The sequence below is a fragment of the Tupaia chinensis genome, unplaced genomic scaffold (assembly GCF_000334495.1).
Source record: "Tupaia chinensis unplaced genomic scaffold, TupChi_1.0 Scaffold000605_1, whole genome shotgun sequence".
NCBI lineage: Eukaryota > Metazoa > Chordata > Mammalia > Scandentia > Tupaiidae > Tupaia > Tupaia belangeri.
In genome coordinates this window covers 1,041,418-1,062,799 of record NW_006160123.1, presented here as the reverse complement: position 1 = coordinate 1,062,799, position 21,382 = coordinate 1,041,418, and the positions used below count along the sequence as shown (strand labels likewise).

General features: G+C 42.1%; 1 protein-coding gene across 3 annotated transcripts in view; it reads left to right on the top strand.

Moving 5' to 3' along the window:
- Positions 1 to 21,382, top strand: part of GANC (glucosidase alpha, neutral C) — a 95,523-nt gene that overhangs the window by 62,798 nt on the left and 11,343 nt on the right. The window contains exons 16-25 of one of the 3 annotated variants that reach the window (XM_014591657.2): positions 766 to 867; positions 2,960 to 3,203; positions 6,881 to 6,945; positions 9,378 to 9,454; positions 13,579 to 13,653; positions 14,703 to 14,834; positions 16,557 to 16,669; positions 17,782 to 17,885; positions 18,841 to 18,966; positions 19,920 to 21,248. In XM_014591657.2, the coding sequence (XP_014447143.1) occupies positions 766 to 867; positions 2,960 to 3,203; positions 6,881 to 6,945; positions 9,378 to 9,454; positions 13,579 to 13,653; positions 14,703 to 14,834; positions 16,557 to 16,669; positions 17,782 to 17,885; positions 18,841 to 18,950 (1,022 nt within the window). In that variant the 3' untranslated portion in view covers positions 18,951 to 18,966; positions 19,920 to 21,248. Of the gene's footprint in view, positions 1 to 765; positions 868 to 2,959; positions 3,204 to 6,880; positions 6,946 to 9,377; positions 9,455 to 13,578; positions 13,654 to 14,702; positions 14,835 to 16,556; positions 16,670 to 17,781; positions 17,886 to 18,840; positions 18,967 to 19,919; positions 21,249 to 21,382 lie in introns of those variants that run through there. The other 2 variants (XM_006158650.3, XM_014591658.2) reach the window with 2 other exon arrangements.

Sequence of the window (21,382 nt, the reverse complement as noted above, 5' to 3'; positions counted from 1 at the left end):
AAAAAAAAAAAAAAATAGAATATGAAACGGTATAACCACTTTACTAAATGGTTTGGAATTTTCTTTAAGTGTTTTACATACACTAAACATAAAAAGATTATTCCACTCCATTTAGCCAAAGAGAAACAAAAACATATGTCACACAAAAATTTGTATACAAATGTTCATACCTTTACTTATAAAAGCCAAAACCTAGAAAAAACTCATATGTCCATCCGTTAGTGAATAGATAACTTGTGATGTATCCATACAATGGCATACTAAGCAAATCAAATGGAACAACTATATTTTTTAAGAATTATTTTATAATTTTATTCATTATTTTTACTGAAATTAACCAGAAAGAGACCAAAAGAGAGAAAGAAATTCAGAAAGCAAGTTGCCAAGTCCGGGATTTGTACTGCGGTCAACCATGTGGGAAGTCCAGCTGCCTTAACCATGCCACCTGCCAGCCCGGGGCAGCTACAATATTATACTGAGTGGAAAAAAACTTGAACACAAAAGAATGTAAATTGTGTGTTCATTTATATAAAATTCTAGGAAAAAAAATCTGTAGTCATAGAAGTCAGATCAATAGTTGGATAAAGTGGGGTGTTACTGACACACAAAAACGTCCATTTACAGTTATGCAGTTTGTTTATTATACAGTAAGAAATGTTTTCCTTTTTATTAATATGTTTTTACAAATATAGCATTTAAATATGAAACTGAAGGCATGGTTGGTTTATGAGGTCTTTTTTACTACGTCCTTACTGTTGACCGAAGGTGCTGTGTGGACGGGCGACAACACAGCGGAGTGGAGTTACCTGAAAATCTCTATCCCCATGTTACTCACTCTCAGCATTACTGGGATCTCTTTTTGTGGAGGTAAGATGAACCCTATCCTAAGGCCTGGTGTGAGAGAAAATAAAAAGCATGGGTGTTTTTATCAAAGCTGGTCATAAATCCCTTCTCATTTGTTGTTTTGAGTTGGGATAAATGTGAGAAAAAGAAAATGAGGGGGAGCGGATTAAGAGAGGGGAATGAAAGGGGTACTTTAGAGCTGTTTGTGTCTCCTCCGAATTGAAGATGTCAAGTCAAGTTGTCAAGAAGGAGCCAGAGTGCTCCTTTCCCTCCTCCGCTTATCACTTTCTCCTTAGATACGATTGATAACTGAGTTTCTCTACCTAAAACATGTCTTTTCTTCTTGAAAGTGAGAAAAATAGAACTAAAAAGAATTTAGTAAATCAGAAATAAGCAAATTTAAAATTCTGTGGCACACTTTAACTGTTAAAAAAAGTTATGCTCTTGGGAAGATAAGTTTATTGGGTTGTCAGAAAAGTCATGACCTATTTGTGTTTGTCTTTCTATGCAAAAATGTGTCATAACTTTTCCAACAATCCCATAGTTAAAACAAGGTTCTCTGAGGACTGCTTTCTTTCACCGTAAGAATTCTCTGCCTTCTAGAGACCTCAGTATGGAACTCAATGTGGCTGCAGTTCCAGCCTCTCCTTGTTTTCTCTAGGATTAGAAGCAAATTAATATATGGTATCTTGATTTCTGTGTTTTTGTGGCATTGGTCCTCATTCCATATAAGGAATGCATGTACTACTCAATGGCTCAGCATGAAATTCTACCTAAACTGCTAATTCTGATTATCTGTTTCTCTTTAAGTCTTTCTATAATTTTTATCTTGGTTCAGCTGTTGCTTACAAAGGAAATTAGTTGCCAATCTCCCTCTCCACCATGCACACACATTTAGGGTGGGGGAGCGGCGTAGGTTTCTTTTGCTGTAGGGCGCCAGGTATGCTTGCCAGAGACAGTGAGAGGGAACTGAGAAATCACCTCCTGGGGGGATAGCTACAATTCCCTTTCCTCTACTCTCTTCCTGGGACTCTGGGCACACATTGTACATGCACCCGGTGTGATTTTCAAGCTACCAGGTCCAGGACTTAAACCATGATCGACCAGGCGGGAGTCCAACATCTCAACCACCATGCCATCTGCTGGCCCCGCCCCCACACACTTTTTTTTGAGACAGAGAGAGAGAAAGCAAAAAATAACCACCCTCCCCTCGGGGGGATGGCCACACTGCAATCCCTTCTCCTCCATTCTCCTCTTGGGATTTTGGGTACGCACACACATGCTCCAATCCCTTCTCCTCCATTCTCCTCTTGGGATTTTGGGTACGCACACACATGCTCCAATCCCTTCTCCTCCATTCTCCTCTTGGGATTTTGGGTACGCACACACATGCTCCAATCCCTTCTCCTCCATTCTCCTCTTGGGATTTTGGTTATGCACACACATGCATACACGCACACACACACTCGCACGCACACACACATGCCTGGCATGAGTTTTTTCTCTGTGTTTTTTTTTTTTTTTTTAAGTGAAATTTTTGCTAGAGGGCATAGGTACTCACCGGAGAGACACAGAGAGATAGAAAGCGAGAAATCACCTGCCTGGGCAATGGCCAGGCTGCAGTCCCTTCTCCATTCTCCTCTTGGGATTTTAGGCATGCCCACACACATACCTGGCATTGAGTTTCAAGCCACTGAGTCCAGGATTTAAACCGTGGTCCACTGACTATGTGGGAGTCCAGTGATGTAGCCATCTGCTGGTCCCACACACACGCTTTTTTAAAAAGGCAGATATTTTGTAATTTTCCGATTATCTAGATTTGGGAAGATACAGGAATGTTGATCTTTCGGTAAAGCCTCTGACCTGCTGTCAAGAAACAACTGTTAACAGAGTATACTGTCAGCTCCCAAACTAGCTATGTTTTGTAGTCTGTGCTCCCTATTTAAGGCCACAGTTTTATCCTGTTGCTTTGAGAGCACATACAGTGCCTTTCCCTGTCATCCTTCAAGTCCTTATTTTACTCGTGTACATGTTTAGTCAAAGCCTGGCTACCTCACTTGGTTTTTGTTTTTTTGTTTTTTGTTTTTGTTTTTGTTTCTTTTTTTTGCCTAACCAGCTGATGTAGGTGGGTTCATTGGGAATCCAGAGGCAGAACTGCTGGTGCGTTGGTACCAGGCTGGAGCCTACCAACCCTTCTTCCGTGGCCATGCCACTATGAAAACCAAGCGGCGGGAACCCTGGCTATTTGGTGAGGAAAACACGCGGCTCATCCGAGAAGCCATCAGAGAACGCTACACCCTCCTGCCCTTTTGGTATTTTTTGTTCTACCGGACACACGTGGCTTCTGAACCTGTCATGAGGTATAAAAGCTTCATTCATTCAGGTGCCCCAGAAACCAACCTATAATAGATCTCCTTGGCAATTAGGCAATGGAGTAGTGTAATTTCAAAATAAAAAGTGGAGGTGGCGGGCTGGTGGTATGGTGGTTAAGGCACTGAACTCCCACGTGGCCAGCCATGGTTGAAGTCCCAAACATGGTGGCTTGCTTTCTTACTTTCCCTTTCTCTCTCTCTGGTCAAATTAAAAATAATAATGATAATAATAATAATAAATAAAATTAGGTAAATAATTAGTTTTAAAAAGAAGAGAGAAAAACCATATGTTTAATCAGGTTGTAATCAGTTTAATGAGCACCAGCCATGAATGGGGTGCATGCCGTTGAGGACATAGAAGATTAAAACTAGATCTCCTGCTACTTTGTAATTGAAGTGTTAATATTTCATAGGAAACCAAAATAGAGATATGAAGAAATCTTCAAAAGATTCTTGGATATGCATATTATGAAAAATTATACATGGATTTCAGAAATGTTTTTCTACCAAAATATATGCCTTCATTTCATTTTTTGGAAATTTTTGAAGTCCCTTCATATTTCAAAGAAAAAGAAAGTGACTTTGTAACTGAATTCATTCAGTGTTTAACCCACAAACATCATTTCCTAAAGAATACCTTATTCTGCCACTCTTAGGCTTTATCTTACCCTTAGGGCTAAAACTCTCCAAACCGAAGATGGACATTTTTCTTAGTGTGTAAATTGTTTTCTAATACTATTTTGAAGGCAAAATATGGAAAAATAACTTTCTGGATTAGACGGTGTTACACTCAGACATATAATATGCCAAGGCATTTTTTAGAGAGATTTTTGCTATAGGGTACATGTGCTCACTGGAGAGTCAGAGAGATAGAAAGTGAGAAATCACTTCTCCAGGGGATGGCCATGCCTCAATCCCTTCTCTAATCTGCTCTTGGTATTTTGAGCATGCATGCACATACACCTGACATGCATTGTTTTTTTGTTTGTTTGTTTTTTGTTTTTTTGAGGTTTTTTGAGAGGTTTTTGATATAGGGCACGTGCACTCGCTAGAAAGACAGAGAGAGACAAGAGAGACAGAAAGCAAGAAATCACCCTCCAGAGGGGATTGCTATGCCACAATCCCGTCTCCTAAATTCTCCTCTCGGGATCTTAGGCTCACATGCACACGTGCCTGGCGTGAATTTAAACCACCAGGTCCAAGACTTGAACCGCGGTCGACTACATGGGAGTCCAGGGACATAGCCATTATGCTAACTGCTGGTCCCCTGACATGCGTTTTTAAACTGCCAGGTCCAAGACTTGAACCACAGTCAACTTCATGAGAGTCCACTAGTGTAACCATTACATCATTTAAGAGTCTCAAGTCTTTTTTTTTTTTTTTTTTTTTTTGCATAGGTGCACAAGTGTTTGCCAGATGGCAGAGAGTGAGAGAGAGAGAGAGAGAGAGGAAGTAAGAAATCACCCCCCCCACCCAGGGACCAGCAGCAGTTAGCGTAATGGCCATGTCACTGGATTTCCATGTAGTTGACCGCGGGTCGCTTAAAATTCACGCCGGACGTGTGTGCATGTGCGCCCAAGATCCTGAGAGGAGAATGGAGGAAAAGGGATTGCGGTGTGGCCATCCCCCCGGGGGGTGATTTCTCGCTTTCTGTCTCTCTGTCTCTGTCTGGTGAGCACACACGCCCTATAGCCAAAACAAAACAAAAAAAATCACCCCCCAGGGGGATGGCCACACCACAGTCCCTTCTCTTCCATCCTCCTTTTGAGATTTTGGGTGCACACACACACACACATACCTGGCATGAATTTGTTTTTGTTTTTAAAAAGAGGTTTTTGCCTTAGGGCCTGTGCACTTGTAGGCGCTGGGGCAGGAGAGAAAGAGACAGTGAGATGGAAAGCAAGAAATCACCCCCCAAGGGAGATCCCTTCTTCTCCATTCTCCTCCCAGGATTTTGGGCACCCACGCACACAAGCCTGATGTGTTTCAAGCCACCATTTCTGGGATTTGAACTACAGTCAGCGTGTGGGAGTTCAGCAATGTAACCACTGCGTCATCTGCTGGCCGCACCCGGCATGGTTTTCAGGCCGCTGGATTGGGGATCATGGAGTCTGCTCTGTGGGATCCACTGCCTTAACCTTTATACCACCTGCTGGCCCATGCCAAGGCTTTTTAATCAGCAGTTCCTAAAATGAGTTGGCTTAGATTAAAATCAATTGAGGATCTTTTTAGACATGCAGATTCTAAGGCCATACTCCAAACCTGCTAGGAATCTCTTTGGGTAGATCTCTATATTTGTTAGCTTCTCAGAGTATTCTAGACATCAGCCAGGTTTAAATATTGTTGCTTTGTTACGATTCAGTAGGAAAAATATATATCACTACAGAGACTAGTGAATAAACTAAAAATAAGGTTTTTTATAAAAAAAAAAACACTTTTCCTCATTCAATTGAAAAATGGTTAGAACCATAAAGACGATATTCAGATACATAAATATTGAAAGAATTGTTATTTGCGGATCTCAAATGCCTTTTAGACAATTGTGAGCAATGATAATAACAATCAAAAAGCATGCAGGATGGGACCAGCAGTTGGTGTAATGGTTATGTTGCTGGACTCCCATGTAGTCGACCACAGTTCGAGTCCCAGACTCAGCAGCTTAAAAGTCATGCCAGTTGCATGTACATGCATGCTCAAAATCCCAAGAGGAGAATGGGGAAGAGGAGATTGTGGCATGGCCCTCCCCCCGCCTGGAGTGGTGGTTTCTCACTTTCTGTCTCTGTATTTCTCTGTCTCTCCAGCGAGCACTCATGCCCTATAGCAAAAATCTCTCTTTAAAAGAAAATTTTAAAAAAGTATACAGGACTGGCCCCATAATACTGTGGTTAAGGGCCAGATCCCACATGGCCATCTGTGATTTGAATCCCAGCCCTGGCAGGTGAGAAACATGCCAGACATATGTGCCCCAAATCCTGACAGAATGGAGAAAAGGAGGAGAAGGGATTGCCAAATGGCCATGCCCCATTGGGGATGGGGGTGGGGGTTGCTTTACCCTTCTCTTTCTCTTTTTCTATCTTTCTCTAGTGAATGCATGCCCCCTCTGGAATTAAAAACAAACAAATGAACAATAACTGAGAAAGAAACACACTGCAGTTTCTCAGTTCTCCAGAAATGCTGCCTGAAAACAAGAAAAGTCAAGTTATTTTTATTTAATGGTCATGATTATTTTTATTAAGGTCATGATTAAGTATGCATAAGAGCCAGTGACAGCATGAAAAAAAGCACATTATTATCATCATCATCAAATTTGGTTTTACGAGCATTTTATTTGTTTTAGATCAAAGGTGATAGACATTTCGACTTGTATAAAGCTCTCCATCTGCTAGAATAGTATTTAGTGATCAGTAACCATAAGAAAGAATTGCAGGTATTACAATTCTTCATATTTTGTTGGAACATTTGCGTTAATTAAAAAACTCTGTCACATTAGAATACAAGAGAATCATAGCAATTGTTTGTAAAATATTGAATCATGTGAAAAAGAATCTCGGTTCTTTGGCATTTCTCAATATCCCTTGAATAGTTATAAAACAAAAAATATGAATGATAGAATTGTGGTAAAGCATCTAAGGATGCTGAAATAAAATTGCTTTCTCTTTTCCCAGGCCTCTGTGGGTAGAGTTCCCTGATATATTAGAGACTTTTAGTATGGAAGAGGAATACATGCTAGGTGAGTATTTCTTGATTAATTGTAGTTATGATAAATAGTATAATTATATTTTATTATATGTTCTATTATAAGAGGTTAAAAACAAATCTTTAGTCCTAATAAAGCCAAAAAATAAAAATAAGGGCCAGCAGGTGGTATGGAGGTTAAGGCAGCTGGATCCCAAATGACCAACTGAATGGTTCAAACCCAGACCTAGTAGCTTGAAAGACATGCCAGGCACATGTGCGTGCATGCACAAAATCCCAAGAGGAGAATAGAGAAAGTATTATAGCAGGGCCATCCCCAGAGGGGATGATTTCTCACTTCCCTTCTTTTTCTGTCTCTAGCGGACATATATGCCCTATAGCAAAACTGGGGAAAAAACTTTTTTTTTAGTTAAAATAAAAGAAATTCCTGGAGCCAGCAGGTGGCATGGTGGTTAGGGGTGCTGGACTCCCACATGGCTGACTACAGCTCAAGTCCCAGACCTGGCAGCTTACTTTCTCACTTTCCCATTCTCTCTCTCTCTCATGCTGTCCCTCTTTGGTCAAATTGAAAAAAATAAATAAAGTTGAATAAAGCAATTCCTTTAAAAGAAAAGAAATTTCAGGACCAGCAGTTAGCGTAATGGCTATGTCGCTGGACTCCCACGTAGTCGACCGTGGTTCGAGTCCCGGACCCGGTGGCTTAAACTCACGCTGGGCGCGTGTGCGTGCGTGCCCAAGATCCCGAGAGGAGAATGGAGGAGAAGGGATTGCGGCGTGGCCATCCCCCCTAGGGGGTGATTTCCTGCTTTCTATCTCTCTGTCTCTCTCTGTCTGTCTGGTGAGCGCACGCGCCCTATAGCAAAAACCTCTCCAAAAAAAAAAAGAAAAGAAAAGAAATTTCTTCACTGAAATATTTTTTTTTCTTTTTTTCTTTTTGTCAAAGGGTACATGCACTCACCCAAAAGAGAGGGAAAGTGAGAAACCACCCTCCGGGGCAAATGGTCATACCACAGTTGCTTCTTCTTCATTATCCTCTTGCAATTTTGGGCATACATGCACATGTGCCCGTCATGATTTCACGCAGCCAGGTCCTAGACTCAAACCACAGAGCTCACCCTTTGGGATACAGCACCTAACCACTATACCACCTGCTGGCTCCTCACTAAAGTATTTAATGCACTAGTGGGATCAGAGCTCTGTTCTGGTATGATACATTTCTCATTGTTCCTGTTAATCACAAAATCTATTCTGTTTGTTGATATAATTTGGGGTTTTTGTTCTGGGTCTACTCAGTTGTGCCTTATAAACCTAGACCATTATGGGAAGGGAAGTAGAAAAAAGTAGAGTAAATGGTTATTAAAAAAAAACCAACAATAGGGACTAGCAGTTGACGTAATGGCTATGTTGCTGGACTCCCATGTAGTCGACCATGGTTCAAGTCCCAGACCCAGTGACTTAAACTCATGCCGGGTGCATGTGTGTGCATGTCCAAGATCTTGAGAGAGGAGAATGGAGGTGGTCATCCCCCCTGGGGGGGTGATTTCTGGCTTTCTGTCTCTCTGTCTCTCTCCTTCTGGCAAGTGCACGTGCTCTATAGCAAAAACCTCTCCAAAAACAACAACAAAAGAGCTCATTTCATATGCAATAATGTAGTTTTTTTTCCTTTGGTTTTCCTCTTCTAGATTAAGGATTAACTATTAAATCCAGAACATAGAAATTTATAATCTTAAGAACAAAGCTCAAAATGTCAGGCTAAGCACAGTTGCCCAAAGGGTGAGTGCTATTTCTAAGCAGAGAAATCCCCATATATTTTAAAAGAAAAAACAAAACAACCGAGCTCTTTATGCCGCCACTCATCATTAGATCTCTGTTAGTAGTCACTACCTTGGAGCAAATTAACATATTAACAAATAAATTAACATTTATTGAATAAAAGGACAAATTCATAAATAAATGAATTATGCATGTATGTGGTGCCAAGGTCAAAGCAAAATTAGGAATCCAGATTGCCTTGAAGAGAACTACAGCTTCCCAATGGTAAGTATGTGAGCAAAAGTATCTGAGTATTGGCACTGACCACACAGCAGGGGGGCTCACTACCACCAAATGTCACTGAAGCCAAACAGTGAACTCGTGGGGAGAGGTACAGTGGTGCTTTTGGACTGCTGACACACTAACAGTCATGCACAGCATGAACTGTGCGAGGTCGTGTCAGGGCCCCTTCCTATAATCCCAGTGTACATTAAGTGGAATAATGATGGCTGGTAGTACAAGCATTTCTCCGAGCACCCGTCCTCTTCCTAAGCGTAGCTCTCTGATGAATCATTAGTTCAACTCACCACACAGTCTCTGCCTTTGGAAAGTTCACAATCAAGTGCTCCTTAAAACCACAATAGTACTCAAGGAGAAAGAATGTTTTCAGACCTTTATAATGATACGCAACTCTGTGCCTTTTCCATTTTTTAGGAAGTGCTTTATTGGTTCGCCCAGTCACGGAACCAAAAGCCACCATGGTTGATGTGTTTCTTCCAGGACTAAATGAGGTAAGAGTAATAACTGGCAACTGCATATTTTATATGTCTTTCATCACTTCTTTTAGGAAAGAAATTTCTTTCGTTTTTTTTTTTTTTTTGGAGAGGTTTTTGCTATAGGGCGCATGCGCTCGCCGGAAAGACAGAGAGACAGAGAGACAGAAAGCAAGAAATCACCCCCCAGGGGAGATAGCCACGCTGCAATCCCTTCTCCTCCATTTTCCTCTCAGGATCTTGGGCACGCACGCACATGTGCCCAGTGTGAGTTTAAGCCGCAGGGTCCTCGACTCGAACCGCGGTCGACTACATGGGAGTCCAGCAGCATAGACATTACGCTAACTGCTGGTTCCAGGAAAGAGATTTCTTCATCATGCAGCTGTGAACACAGCCCAAATGACAGTAGCAACTGATGATTCTTACATCTCATCACAGTCCTAGAAGTATTATGGTTTGGATAATGGTTTGGCCCCAAGTTCCATGTTCTGGGATTTGGTGTTGGGAGGTGCTAAAACCTAGAGGGCGGTGAAGGTATCATGGTGATGGCATGGTGGAGGCAGCACCCTCGTGAATAGGTTAACGATGGCTCTCAAGGCCCAATGAGTTCCAGCTCTTGTGAGAAGGGGTTAGTGCTCATGAGAGCTGATTGCAGTAAGAGAGAGAGCTCCCCACAGTATGCTCACTTGCTCACCTGCCAGCTTCTGTGTTTCTATCAACCACATTGTAGGCCAGGCTGGAACCAGGCCTGCACCTTCAGACTTCCCAGTCACTAGGATTGTGAGTCAAACCTCTATTTTTTTTCTAATTGCCAGAGAGCAAGTATGCTTACCAGAGAGGAAAAACAAAACAAAACAAAACAAAACAAAACAAAAAAAACCCTAATGAGGCATGGCTATGCTGCAATTTCCTCTCCTCCGTTTCTCCATCCTCTTGAGATTTGGGGCACACATACACATGTGCCTGCTTGTTGTATGGTTTTCAAGTTGATAGGGCCAGGATACAAACTATGGTTGCCCATGTGATATCTGGCTCTTTTAACAATTAGGCCATGAGGTGACCCAACCCGTTTTTTGTTTTGTTTTGTTTTAATTTGCTATAGGGTGCATGTGCTCACTGGTGAGGTAGGAATAAAGGTCTCCCTGGGGCATGGCCAGCTGCAATTCTTTGCCTTCCATTCTCTTCTTGGGATTTTAGACACAAACACACACACACACATACACGCGCACACACACACACACACACACACACACACACACGGCATGTTTTCAAGCCCTTGATTCAGGACTCTAAGCATGTGTTGGCCATGTGGCTCCAGCCGCCTTAACCACCATGCTACTGACTGGTCTGCAACTCCTGATTTTTAATAAATCACCCAGTTTCAGGTATTTTTGTTAGCAACACAATAAAAGACTAAGAAATTTAATGGAGAAGAAGGAAGAAGAGATGATGACTCCAAGGAGTATCAGAATTTTTTTTTAATTAAAAATTTTAAAAGGTTTCTGCCATAGGGTATGGGCATTCAGCAGAGAGAGGGAAAGTGAAAACTCACCCACTAAGGGAGATGGCCATGCTGCAATCTTTTTCTTTTTTTTTTTTTGAGAGGTTTTTCACTATAGGGAGCATGCACTTGCCAGACAGACAGAGAGAGACAGAAAGACAGAAAGCCAGAAATCAGCCCACAGAGGGGATGGGCATGGCCACGCCGCAATCCCTTCTCCTCCATTCTCCTCTCAGGATCTTGGGCACACATGCACACGCTCCCAGTGTGGGTTTTAAGCCACTGGGTCCGGGACGCGAACCGTGGTCGACTACGTGGGAGTCCAGTGATATAGCCATTAGGCTAACTGCTGGTTCCCTATGCTGCAATCCTTTCTCCTCAAGTGTCTCCTGGGATTTAGGGCCCACAAGCACATACACTCAGTGTGATTTTTAAGCTGTCAGGTCCAGAACTTGGCCATGTGGGAATCCAATGCCTACTGGCCCCCAGAATTTTTTTTTATCTTAACTTTGATTTATGTCAGTGACTCTTTATAAACACATTGAGGGCTAGAATAGGAAGAAATTTTCAGTGTGCTATGAAGTATCATACTTTAGGGGAAAACGTAAATAGGAAGAGACTTTGCTTTTTGATTTTAGCTCTATCTGAATTCCAAGTTTTGGGTACCAAAAGCTTGTCTTAGACACTTACCAAAATGGGCAAAAATGGAACAAATGTGACTACCCTTTCAGTTCCTCCTGCCTTCCTGTGCTATTTTATTATTGTCATTAATTATTGTTGCCATAGGGGCTGGCAGGTGGCATGGTGGTTAAGGTGCTTGATCCCCACATGGTCAACCGTGGTTCAAGCCCTGGACCTGGCTTGAAAATTATGCCAAGCATGTATGTACATATGTCCAAAGACCCAGGAGGAGAATGGAAGAGAAAGATCACAGTGTGGCCATGCCCTCTGGTGGGTGATTTCTCACTTTTCCTGTCTCTCTGTTTCCAACAAGCATACCTACCCTGTGGCAAAAACCTAAAAAAAAAAAAAAAAAAAAGTAAGAAAAAAGTTATTGTTACTATATAAAATATTATCTTGGATCTAGGGCACCGAACCCAGGCACAGCCTGAGGGGACATGTGGGAATAATCCATGGTCTGCAGGGCAGAGAGGCATGAGTAATAAGAGCAAGAACCTACAGAGGCAGACACCAGATATATCCAGAGGGCCCAAGAGAAGAGACTGGGCAGACACTTGGAGCACTAAGAGGGTGTGGAATGGAGAGCGGGAAGGAGATGACCCTCAAGCAAGTCACTGAGCACTGGATCATGGCCACAGGCTTATCAGGCAAGGGGAGAGGCATGAAGGGTACAGAGCTGGTGAGGAACTCCCACTTTGAGGTAACCTTGGACTGCCAAGGTGAATGGTGAGTAGCTGAACCAGGTCACTCTCACTGCCTGGCACTATCAAGCACTGTGATGGCATTACTGGGAAGCCACACTCAGCACCAGTGTTCTCCTCTACCTCATGTTGCATGTTGGTTCCTGTATTAGTTTCCTGGTGGCTAAAAACAACAAAAATGTATTCTCTCACACGTCTGGAGACCTGAGGTCTGAAATCAAGGTTGTTGGTAGGGTTGGTTCCTTTTGGAGTCTCTTCTTCTTTTTTTTATTTTTAAGAGAGAGATTTTTGCTATAGGGCATGTATGTTCACTGAAGAGACAGAGAGACAGAAAGCAAGAAATTACCCCCCCCGGGGGGGGATGGCCATGCCACAATCTCTTCCCCTCCATTCTCCTTTCAGAATCTTGGGCATGCACACACATGCGCCCACAGCAGCATAACCATCATGCCATCTGCTGATCTCTAGGAATCTTTTTTTTTTTTTTTTTTAAGAATTATTTTAGGGAACCAGCAGTTAGCATAATGGCTATGTCGCTGGACTCCCACATAGTTGATTGCGGTTCGAGTTCCGGAGAGGAGAATGGAGGAGAAGGGATTGCGGCGTGACCATCCCCCCTGGGAGGTGATTTCTCGCTTTCTGTCTTTATGTCTCTCTCTGTCTGTCTGGCGAGCGCACGCGATTCCAAAAAAAAAAAAAAAAAAGAATTATTTTATTGGGCCAGTAGGTGGCATGGTGATTAAGGGAACTGGACTCCCGCATTGCCAACTGCAGTTTGAGTCTTGGACCTGGCAACTTGCTTTCTCACTTTCTCTCTCTCTCTCGCTCTCTCTCTCTCTTTCTCACTCTATTCCTCTTGGGTCAAATTAAAATAAGTAAATAAAGTTAAATTTTAAAAAGAATTATTTTATTTAACTTTATGTATGTATTTATGTATTTTTAATTTGACCAGAAAGGGACAGACTGAGAGAGAGGGAAAATGAGAACGCAAACCACCAGGTCCAGGACTCAAACCACAGTCAGCTATGTAGGAGTCCAGTGTCCTTAACCACCATGCCACCTTCTGGCCTTGTCCCTAGGAATCTTAAATGTGTATATTCGTCCTAATTCTACTCAAGATTTCTTAAATGTATATGTGATGCTTATTTTATCTTTCTGGTTAGTTTTGAAATTCAGGTTAAGTGAATATTTTCCTGAATAACAAAATTGTGAGCAGAGTTTTCATATAATCTTTTTCAGTGGGGTCTGTTACTTTTTAGGTCTGGTATGACTCTAAGACATTCACTCGCTGGGAAGGAGGATGTACTGTGAAAGTCCCAGTATCCTTGGACACTGTAAGTGATTTCCAGATGATTTGTTTACCTGTTGTGGTGTCTTAGTCTACTTAGGCTTCCTTAACAAAATGCTACCCATAGGTGGTTTAAACAACAGACTTTTACTGTCTCACAGTTCTAGAGGCTCCAAGTCCCAGATTACAGTATCAGCCAATTCAGTTCCCAGTGAGGGGTCTCTTCCTGGTTTGTAGACTGCCACCTTCTTGCTGTGCCCTTACATGGCAGAGAGAGAGAAAGAGAAAGAGGGTGAGTTCTGTGGAGTCTCTAATAAGGAGGTAATTGTTAACCTTAATTACCTCCATAAAGGCCCTGTCTCTAAATATAGTTAAACTGAGAGTTAAGGATTTAACATATGAATTTGGGGAGGGAGGGCAAGCATTTAATCTATAATATGTTTCTATATAGAAAGAACCAAGGATGTTAATATTCTGCCCAATAATACATGTGGAGACAGAAGTAGGTTAGTGGTGGGAACCAGCAGTTAGTGTAATGGCTATGTCGCTGGACTCCCATGTAGTCGACCGCGGTTCGCGTCCTGGACCCGGTGGCTTAAAACTCACGCCGGGCGCGTGTGCGTGCGTGCCCAAGATCCCGAGAGGAGAATGGAGGAGAAGGGATTGCGGCGTGACCATCCCCTCTGGAGGGTGATTTCTCGCTTTCTGTCTCTATGTCTCTCTCTGTCTGTCTGGCGAGCACACGTGCCCTATAGCGAAAATCTCTCCAAAAAAAAAGAAGTAGGTTAGTGATTGCCTAGGGCTGAGGCCACATATAAGATGGGCAGAATAGAATACCTCACTTGAAAGAAAAAACCAGCAAAGACAGGTGTAGATAATGAATCAGTGAAGGGTGGGAAGTTTTCTTAACAGTTTACAAAATGAGACATTTTGTAGTATTTGAGCTTCTTTCTTTAAGGGCCCCCATATTTGCCATATTTGTGCCCACAAATTTATTTTACCCTTAAGTATGTATTTGTAAAGATTTTGAGTTGTATACAATTAAATATTTTCGAATTCTGTGAACTGTACTTCTATGATTACTGCTTCCCCAAGAGTGCTGCTCTGTTGCAGATACCAGTGTTTCAACGAGGTGGAAGTGTGGTACCAATAAAGACGACTATAGGAAAATCCACAGGCTGGATGACTAATTGCCCATATGGACTCCGGGTTGCTCTAAGCACTAAGGTATTTGAAGAAAAAAATAAATAAATCTATGACCTTTTTTGCTACTACTGAGTCTCTACAGTGCAACCTGTTGAGTATGTGACACTGTGTAAAAGTGGTGAGCCCATCTATAAGATAGTTGCTTCTAGATGTTTATCCAGAAATCAGGGTTTTGAATCATTGTACAACTCATCTGCTTTTCTTGAATTGTTTATAATGGCGCTCAGATCTGGGAGTGATTAAAATGTCTATCTTGGGCTCTGTGACTGTTGGTTCTCCTCAGCTGGGCATTGGTTACTACTGGACTGAAAGCTCACTGGGCCATGGGCAGCCTGCCCATGTGGACATACCTGGAACACAGTCTCCCATAAAAGGATACCTGCGTCTGTGCACCACTTCAGAGCCCCCATTCCACCCAGGGACTGTAGTCTCACCATGTGGCCCAAACAACTAAAATTTTCTTGGGTAAAGCCTGGGAGGATCCAGGACTGATTTATCGTTTTTTTGTTTTTGTTTTTTTTTTTAGAGGTTTTTGCTATAGGGCGCATGCGTTCGCCAGACAGACAGAGACAGAGAGAGAGAAAGCGAGAAATCACCCCCCAGGGGAATGGCCACGCTGTCATCTCTTCTCCTCCATTCTCCTCTCGGGATCTTGGGCATGCACATACATGTGCCCAGCATGAGTTTAAGCCACCGGGTCTGGGATGTGAACCGCGGTCAACTACGTGGGAGTCCAGCAACATAGCCATTACGCTAACTGCTGGTCCCAGGACAGTTGATATCATTACATACTGATCTGTTTGTTTTTAGCTTCAGTTTCATTCTGCAAACTTTCTTGGGCATCATATTCTGAGATAATATTTTCAGAGATGCGTTTATGCTGGACCATACATTATATATTAAATTTCTTCCAGGGCAGCCAGGAGCATAGTGGTTAAGTGTCTGGATCCCACATGGCTGACTGTGAGGTTCAAGTCCCAGACCCAGTAGCTTGAGAAACATGCTGGGTGTGTGTGTGTATGTGTGTACATGCCTGAAATCCCAAGAGGAGAATGGTGGAGAAGGGATGTTGGCATTGCCATTCTGCTGTGTGTGTGGGAGGGGGGTATGGAGCGCGGTGCTTTCCCACTTCTGCTCTCTGTCTCTCTGGCAAGTGCATGCACCCTGCAGCAATTATTTTTTTTATTTCAACAAGACCTTTTTGTGCTCTTATATTATGTCTATAGCCATATTATTTTTCTATCCAGGATGATTGAGTATTGAATATAATGAATTTACATAACTACTTGTATAACTTAAATATTAAGCTTTTGGTCAACATAATTTTTGCAATTATGCAAAATAAATATAATATAAAAAATAATTCTAGGGACTATTTTATAAAAAATAATTCTGGGGACTAGCAGATGGTATAATAATAATGTCACTGGACTCCCACATGATCGACCACAGTTCAAGTCCCAGGCCCAGGGACTTCAAACGCATGCTGGGTGCATGTGCATATGTGCCCAAAATCCCAAGAGGATAGTAGAAGAGAAGGGACTGTAGTGTGGCCATCCCCCTGGGGTGTGATATCTCGCTTTCTGTCTCTCTCGCTCTCTTTCCAGTAAGTGCATGTACCCTAATAGCAAAAAGATCTCTAAACAACTTAAAAGTTCTATTGTTTCTCTTTAGGGGCTGATGTTCTTTTCTTATAGAACTATTCTATATAAATACATTCTCTGTCTTTGATTCACTCTCCAGGGTTCTGCAGTGGGTGAGTTATATCTGGATGATGGTCATTCATTCCAGTACCTCCACCAGAAACAATTCTTACACAGGAAGTTTTCATTTTGTTCCAGTGTTTTGATCAACAGGTACTAGCAACTAAAGAAGCTGTGCTTTCTTGTATAAGTTATCCTATTTTCTGGCATCCTCAAACACATCACTGGTATTATTTTTAAAGAATTATTTTATTTAACTTTATTTATTGTTATTATTTTCCAATTTGATCAGAGAGAAAGAGGGAAAGTGAGAAAGCAAGCCACCAGGTCTGGGAGCTGAACCGTGGTCAGCTATATGGGAGTCCAGCACCCTTAACCACCACACCACCTGCCAGCCCCCATAGCTGATATTTTAAGTTACTATTTAAAGAAATGAATGGGGGCCAGCCAGTGGCACAGTGGTTGGCTTGCATTCTCACTTTCTCTCTCTCTCTCTCTCTCGTCAATTAAAATAATAATAATAATAACAAAATAAAATAAATAATTTTTTTAAAAAATGAAATGAATAGTAAGTGTCATTTGTGGAGTATTTTCCATCATTCTACCATGAATGTCCTTTTCTTATCATCTCCACCTTCCTTTGCTGCCTTCTTAAAAAAAATGGATCCCGTGGGACCAGCAGTTAGCGTAATGGCTATGTCTCTGGACTCCATATAGTTGTCCACGGTTTGAGTCTCGGACCCAGTGGCTTAAACTCACGCCGGGCATGTGTGCGTGCGTGCCCAAAATCCCGAGAGGAGAATAGAGGAGAAGGGATTGCGGCGTGGCCATCCCCCATGGGGGGGTGATTTCTTGCTTTCTGTCTCTCTGTCTCTCTCTGTCTTTCTGGTGAGTGCACGCGCCCTATAATCCAAAAAAAAGGATTCCGTTTAAGTTTCATTAATCTCATTTACTCATTCATTCACCATTTGACTCAGTATCTGATGTCTTACAATTTAATTACAATATCCAAGTTACATTTGTGACTTTTATAACTTCTCTCAAAATGGCTTTTTAAATGGAGATTGGTTTGGCTACTGGTTAGCCTATGCTTGGCACAGAGTCATCTTTTTTCACCTATTCATTCTAGTAAATAGATTACTGTATTATTTATGCTTTCATAAGGATGGATAGAAGGGAAACTTACAAGACTAGAGATGTTGACTAGTGACCTTTTCAAACCCCCATCCGCCCCTTCTCCTAAATATCATCTGTATCTATTCCAGTTGTGCCGATGAGAGAGGTCATTATTCCAGCCAGTGTGTGGTGGAGCAGATCCTGGTCTTGGGCCTCAGGAAGGAACCTTCTTCTGTGACCGCCCACTTATCTGGTGAGGAAACAGTTCATTCTTAGCTCACCTTGGTTTTTTTTGTAAGCGATGCAGTTGAATAGTTAGGAGGAGCTGTTTAGTCTAAGAACAATATAATATACTTAGCCCGAGTGGACTCTAGTGCTTCCTGGTAAAGGTCAAATATACTAGTCTCCAGAGTGAACAAGGTCATCCTGTTCCCATTCATGATTTGATCTTTCTGCTCATGGTTGATATTTTTCTAAGGGAAATTATTTGGGACTTGGAATAATGTTGTAGCATTTTTGAATAGTCTTCATACTATAGATACATGAAGCCATAGAATACCACGTACGTTTATGGAGTTTATGAAAGAGCATAGGATGTGATTTACATCCTTCCTTGCCTACCGAATTTTTTAGACAAATCACTTTGTGCTTTTTACAATTTCTTTTCAAACAATTTTGCACTCAAAACAATGAAGTGTTTCATGTTTTTAAAAACGCATAGAAAGGGGGTAGCATAGTGGTTGAGGTGCTGGACTTGCACATGGCTGACCAAGATTTGAGTCTTAGACTCTGCAGCTTGAAACTCGTACCAGATGCTCGTACCAGATGTGTGGGGGGTGGGGGGGTGGGGAGAGGTACCACAGGCCACCTTTCAGTTGGAGGAAAGAAAATCTCTAGAGGAGACTGGAGAAAAAGGGATTGTGGCATGACCATCCTCCCGGGGCAGAGGGGCGGGGGTGATTTCTCACTTTTTGTCACTGTCTCTCTGGTGAGTACACATGCCGTATAGCAAAAATCTCTTCTAAAACAAAACAAAACAAAACAAAACGCATGTGGAAGTTCATGGGTAAAAGTGTTATTGATTTGAATTCTCCTCAGTGGGATATAAGGTTTTATGATCAAGTCAGAAAACATTTCCAATTCAAAGAAAGACTCCTTCCTTCTAGATATTTATCGAACTTTTCCTATTTTATTGTCTTGCTATTTAGATGGTAAAGACCAGCCTGTGGCTTTTACATATTGTGGCAAAACATCCGCCCTGACCCTGGAGAAGCTCTCACTGGACGTTGGTGCTGACTGGGAGGTCCACATCAAATGACAAAGTAGTGCTCCTGGTGAGGCGCTGCCCCTTTCAGCCCGCCCACGCCTTTCTGAGATCAATCCAATTGCCTGCCCTGGTTCAGAATCACCTTTCCTTAGTCACCAGGGCACTAACAAATGATAGAGTTTAGACTTTTAAATTTTAGATTTTGCACTTTAAGATATATTAGCAATACTGTTTGTGTCAAACACTACCTCTTCTCCCAGACCCAGGTAGCCCTGTGATATTTATAAAGTTGATGATCTTTCAGAGCTTCTTGGGCCACAGTCCTGTGGTGGGAACTGTGGCCCAGTGAGTGGCCTCTCTTAGAGCAGAACTGGGTGGTTTTAACGTGAGTCAAGCAACCTGCATGCCTCATTTGTTGGGGCTTGTCTTAGGCCATGCCACAGAGTGGTTCTGGCTGCAAGAGCTAAGTCATTCAAGGCCGGTCTCCAACTGAACAGCGGCCTGTGGTACCTCTCCCCCCCAGAGTTCCTTGTCACCCGCATCTCTGTAGATGAAACAGCCCTCTGTGTGCACATGCTGCAGCCACAGGGAGTTATTCTTCCCAAGGGCTGCCTCAGGATGAATTCTCTCCCTTTTCATAATCCTCTGCTCCAAATCTTAAATTCACATTTCTTTGTTTTAGCTTTTGAAATTAAATACTGCCTACTAACCAAAGAATATTATATGAGTAAGCTATAATTAATAATGTTGAAATAAATACCCATGTCCCTGTCACTGAACTCGAGAAAAAGAACACACGACTAGGACTAAGATGAGACAAGTGGGGTGTTTGTCTCAGGCACAAAATTTAAGGGGATGCCAAAAAATGCAATAGTCAAAATAGGTAATATGTTAGTATACTGTTTTTTAAAAATCAATATTAAGACCCAAAAATATCATGACGAACAAAATATCATAATTCCAATAAAGACAGGATCCGTGTCACTGAGTTTTTCCTTTTGCTTCCGTTTTTCACTATAGCTTGGTGTGGGATAGGACATTGCTGCACACCGGTCACATCCTGATGCTCCCTGCTCTAGACACGCCAGGGACTGCTACACCATGTCTGTTGGGGCAGGCTCAACTCCTCAATTCTCTCAGTTTCTTATCAGGCTTCCTCCATTAGCAGCTTGCCAACTGCCACCTCTGTACTTTCTGCTCCCTGGGCCACAGTGACCTCCCCTCCCTCTGTCTATACAGACCTTAACCATCCTTCTTTCCTGTGAAGACTTTCTAACTACCCTGAACTCCTACTCCCATGTACCCACTAGCAGTGGTTTTGCCCTTCTCTGAAATGCTGCCCCACTTGCAGTAGTGCTCTACTCAGCATCCTCAGGGATCTGACCTTAATGTTTCAAGTATATCTGTCTGTTCTACTAAACGATGTATTCTTTAAGAGTGTCTTACTCTTCTTTCATATGCACTAGCACACTGTCACACTTCGCTTTCAGGAACTGTTGGCTGTGACTGGTTACCCAATGCACTTGATTGATTAAAAAGTGAGAATTGAATGCATTTGTTTCTGATTTACTTTTCTGACACAGGACTCTTCCCAGTTCTTTCCAGCATTGTGCATTTCCTCACAGAAACATTTTATTGTTAGCAGTTGAAATTTGAGCTTCATAACATACATAAGTTTACACAGACACATGCATATTCTTGGATCCTATTTCTATAAGTTTTGTAATTGAGGAAAAAGGAAGAACTCTATATTAGCAAGACATGGTCCCCAACTTCAAATTTACTTTGCCATCCTAAACTAAGTCTTAGCCTGAAAACTGGGTGCGCTTCCCTAATCTAAATGATGGTTTTTAAATCATATTTAAAGCTGAATAATTAGGGGCCATTTTTGTTTATTGCTAATCTATTCTTCACTCATTTAAAATATTCTGGGGCCCAGCTTCTTTGGTACGGTAGATAGTGTACTGGACAAGAAGCTGGAAACCTAATGCCGACTGCAGTTCAAGTCAGGCAGCCTGAAAACAAACTGGGCATATGCACACGCACACCCAGGATCCTGGGGCAAGCTATAGGAAGGAGACTCATTACCAAGCCCTGTGGAGGGTGCTCATCTTTCTCTTTCTCTGTCTCTCTCCCTCTCTCTTTCTTACTTGTGTACAGACAGACATATGCATTCTGTCATTCATTCATGAATTAATTAATTAATAGTTTTGGAGGAAGGAACAAAGCAACTATTTCAGTAAGTCAGTGAGTCCTGACCCAACTCTACATTGAACTAGAGATTAGTGAAGAGAAATATAATCTGGGTATTTGTTTTTAAGAATTATTATTATTTTTTTTTCACATGAGTTTTGCCAGAGAAAGAGAGAGAGAGAGGGGGTGAGTGAGAAAGCAAGTCACCCGGCCCAAGACTTGAACCACAGTTGGCTATGTGGTAATTCCGGTGCCTTATCCACCATGCCACCTGCTGGCCCCAATCTGGA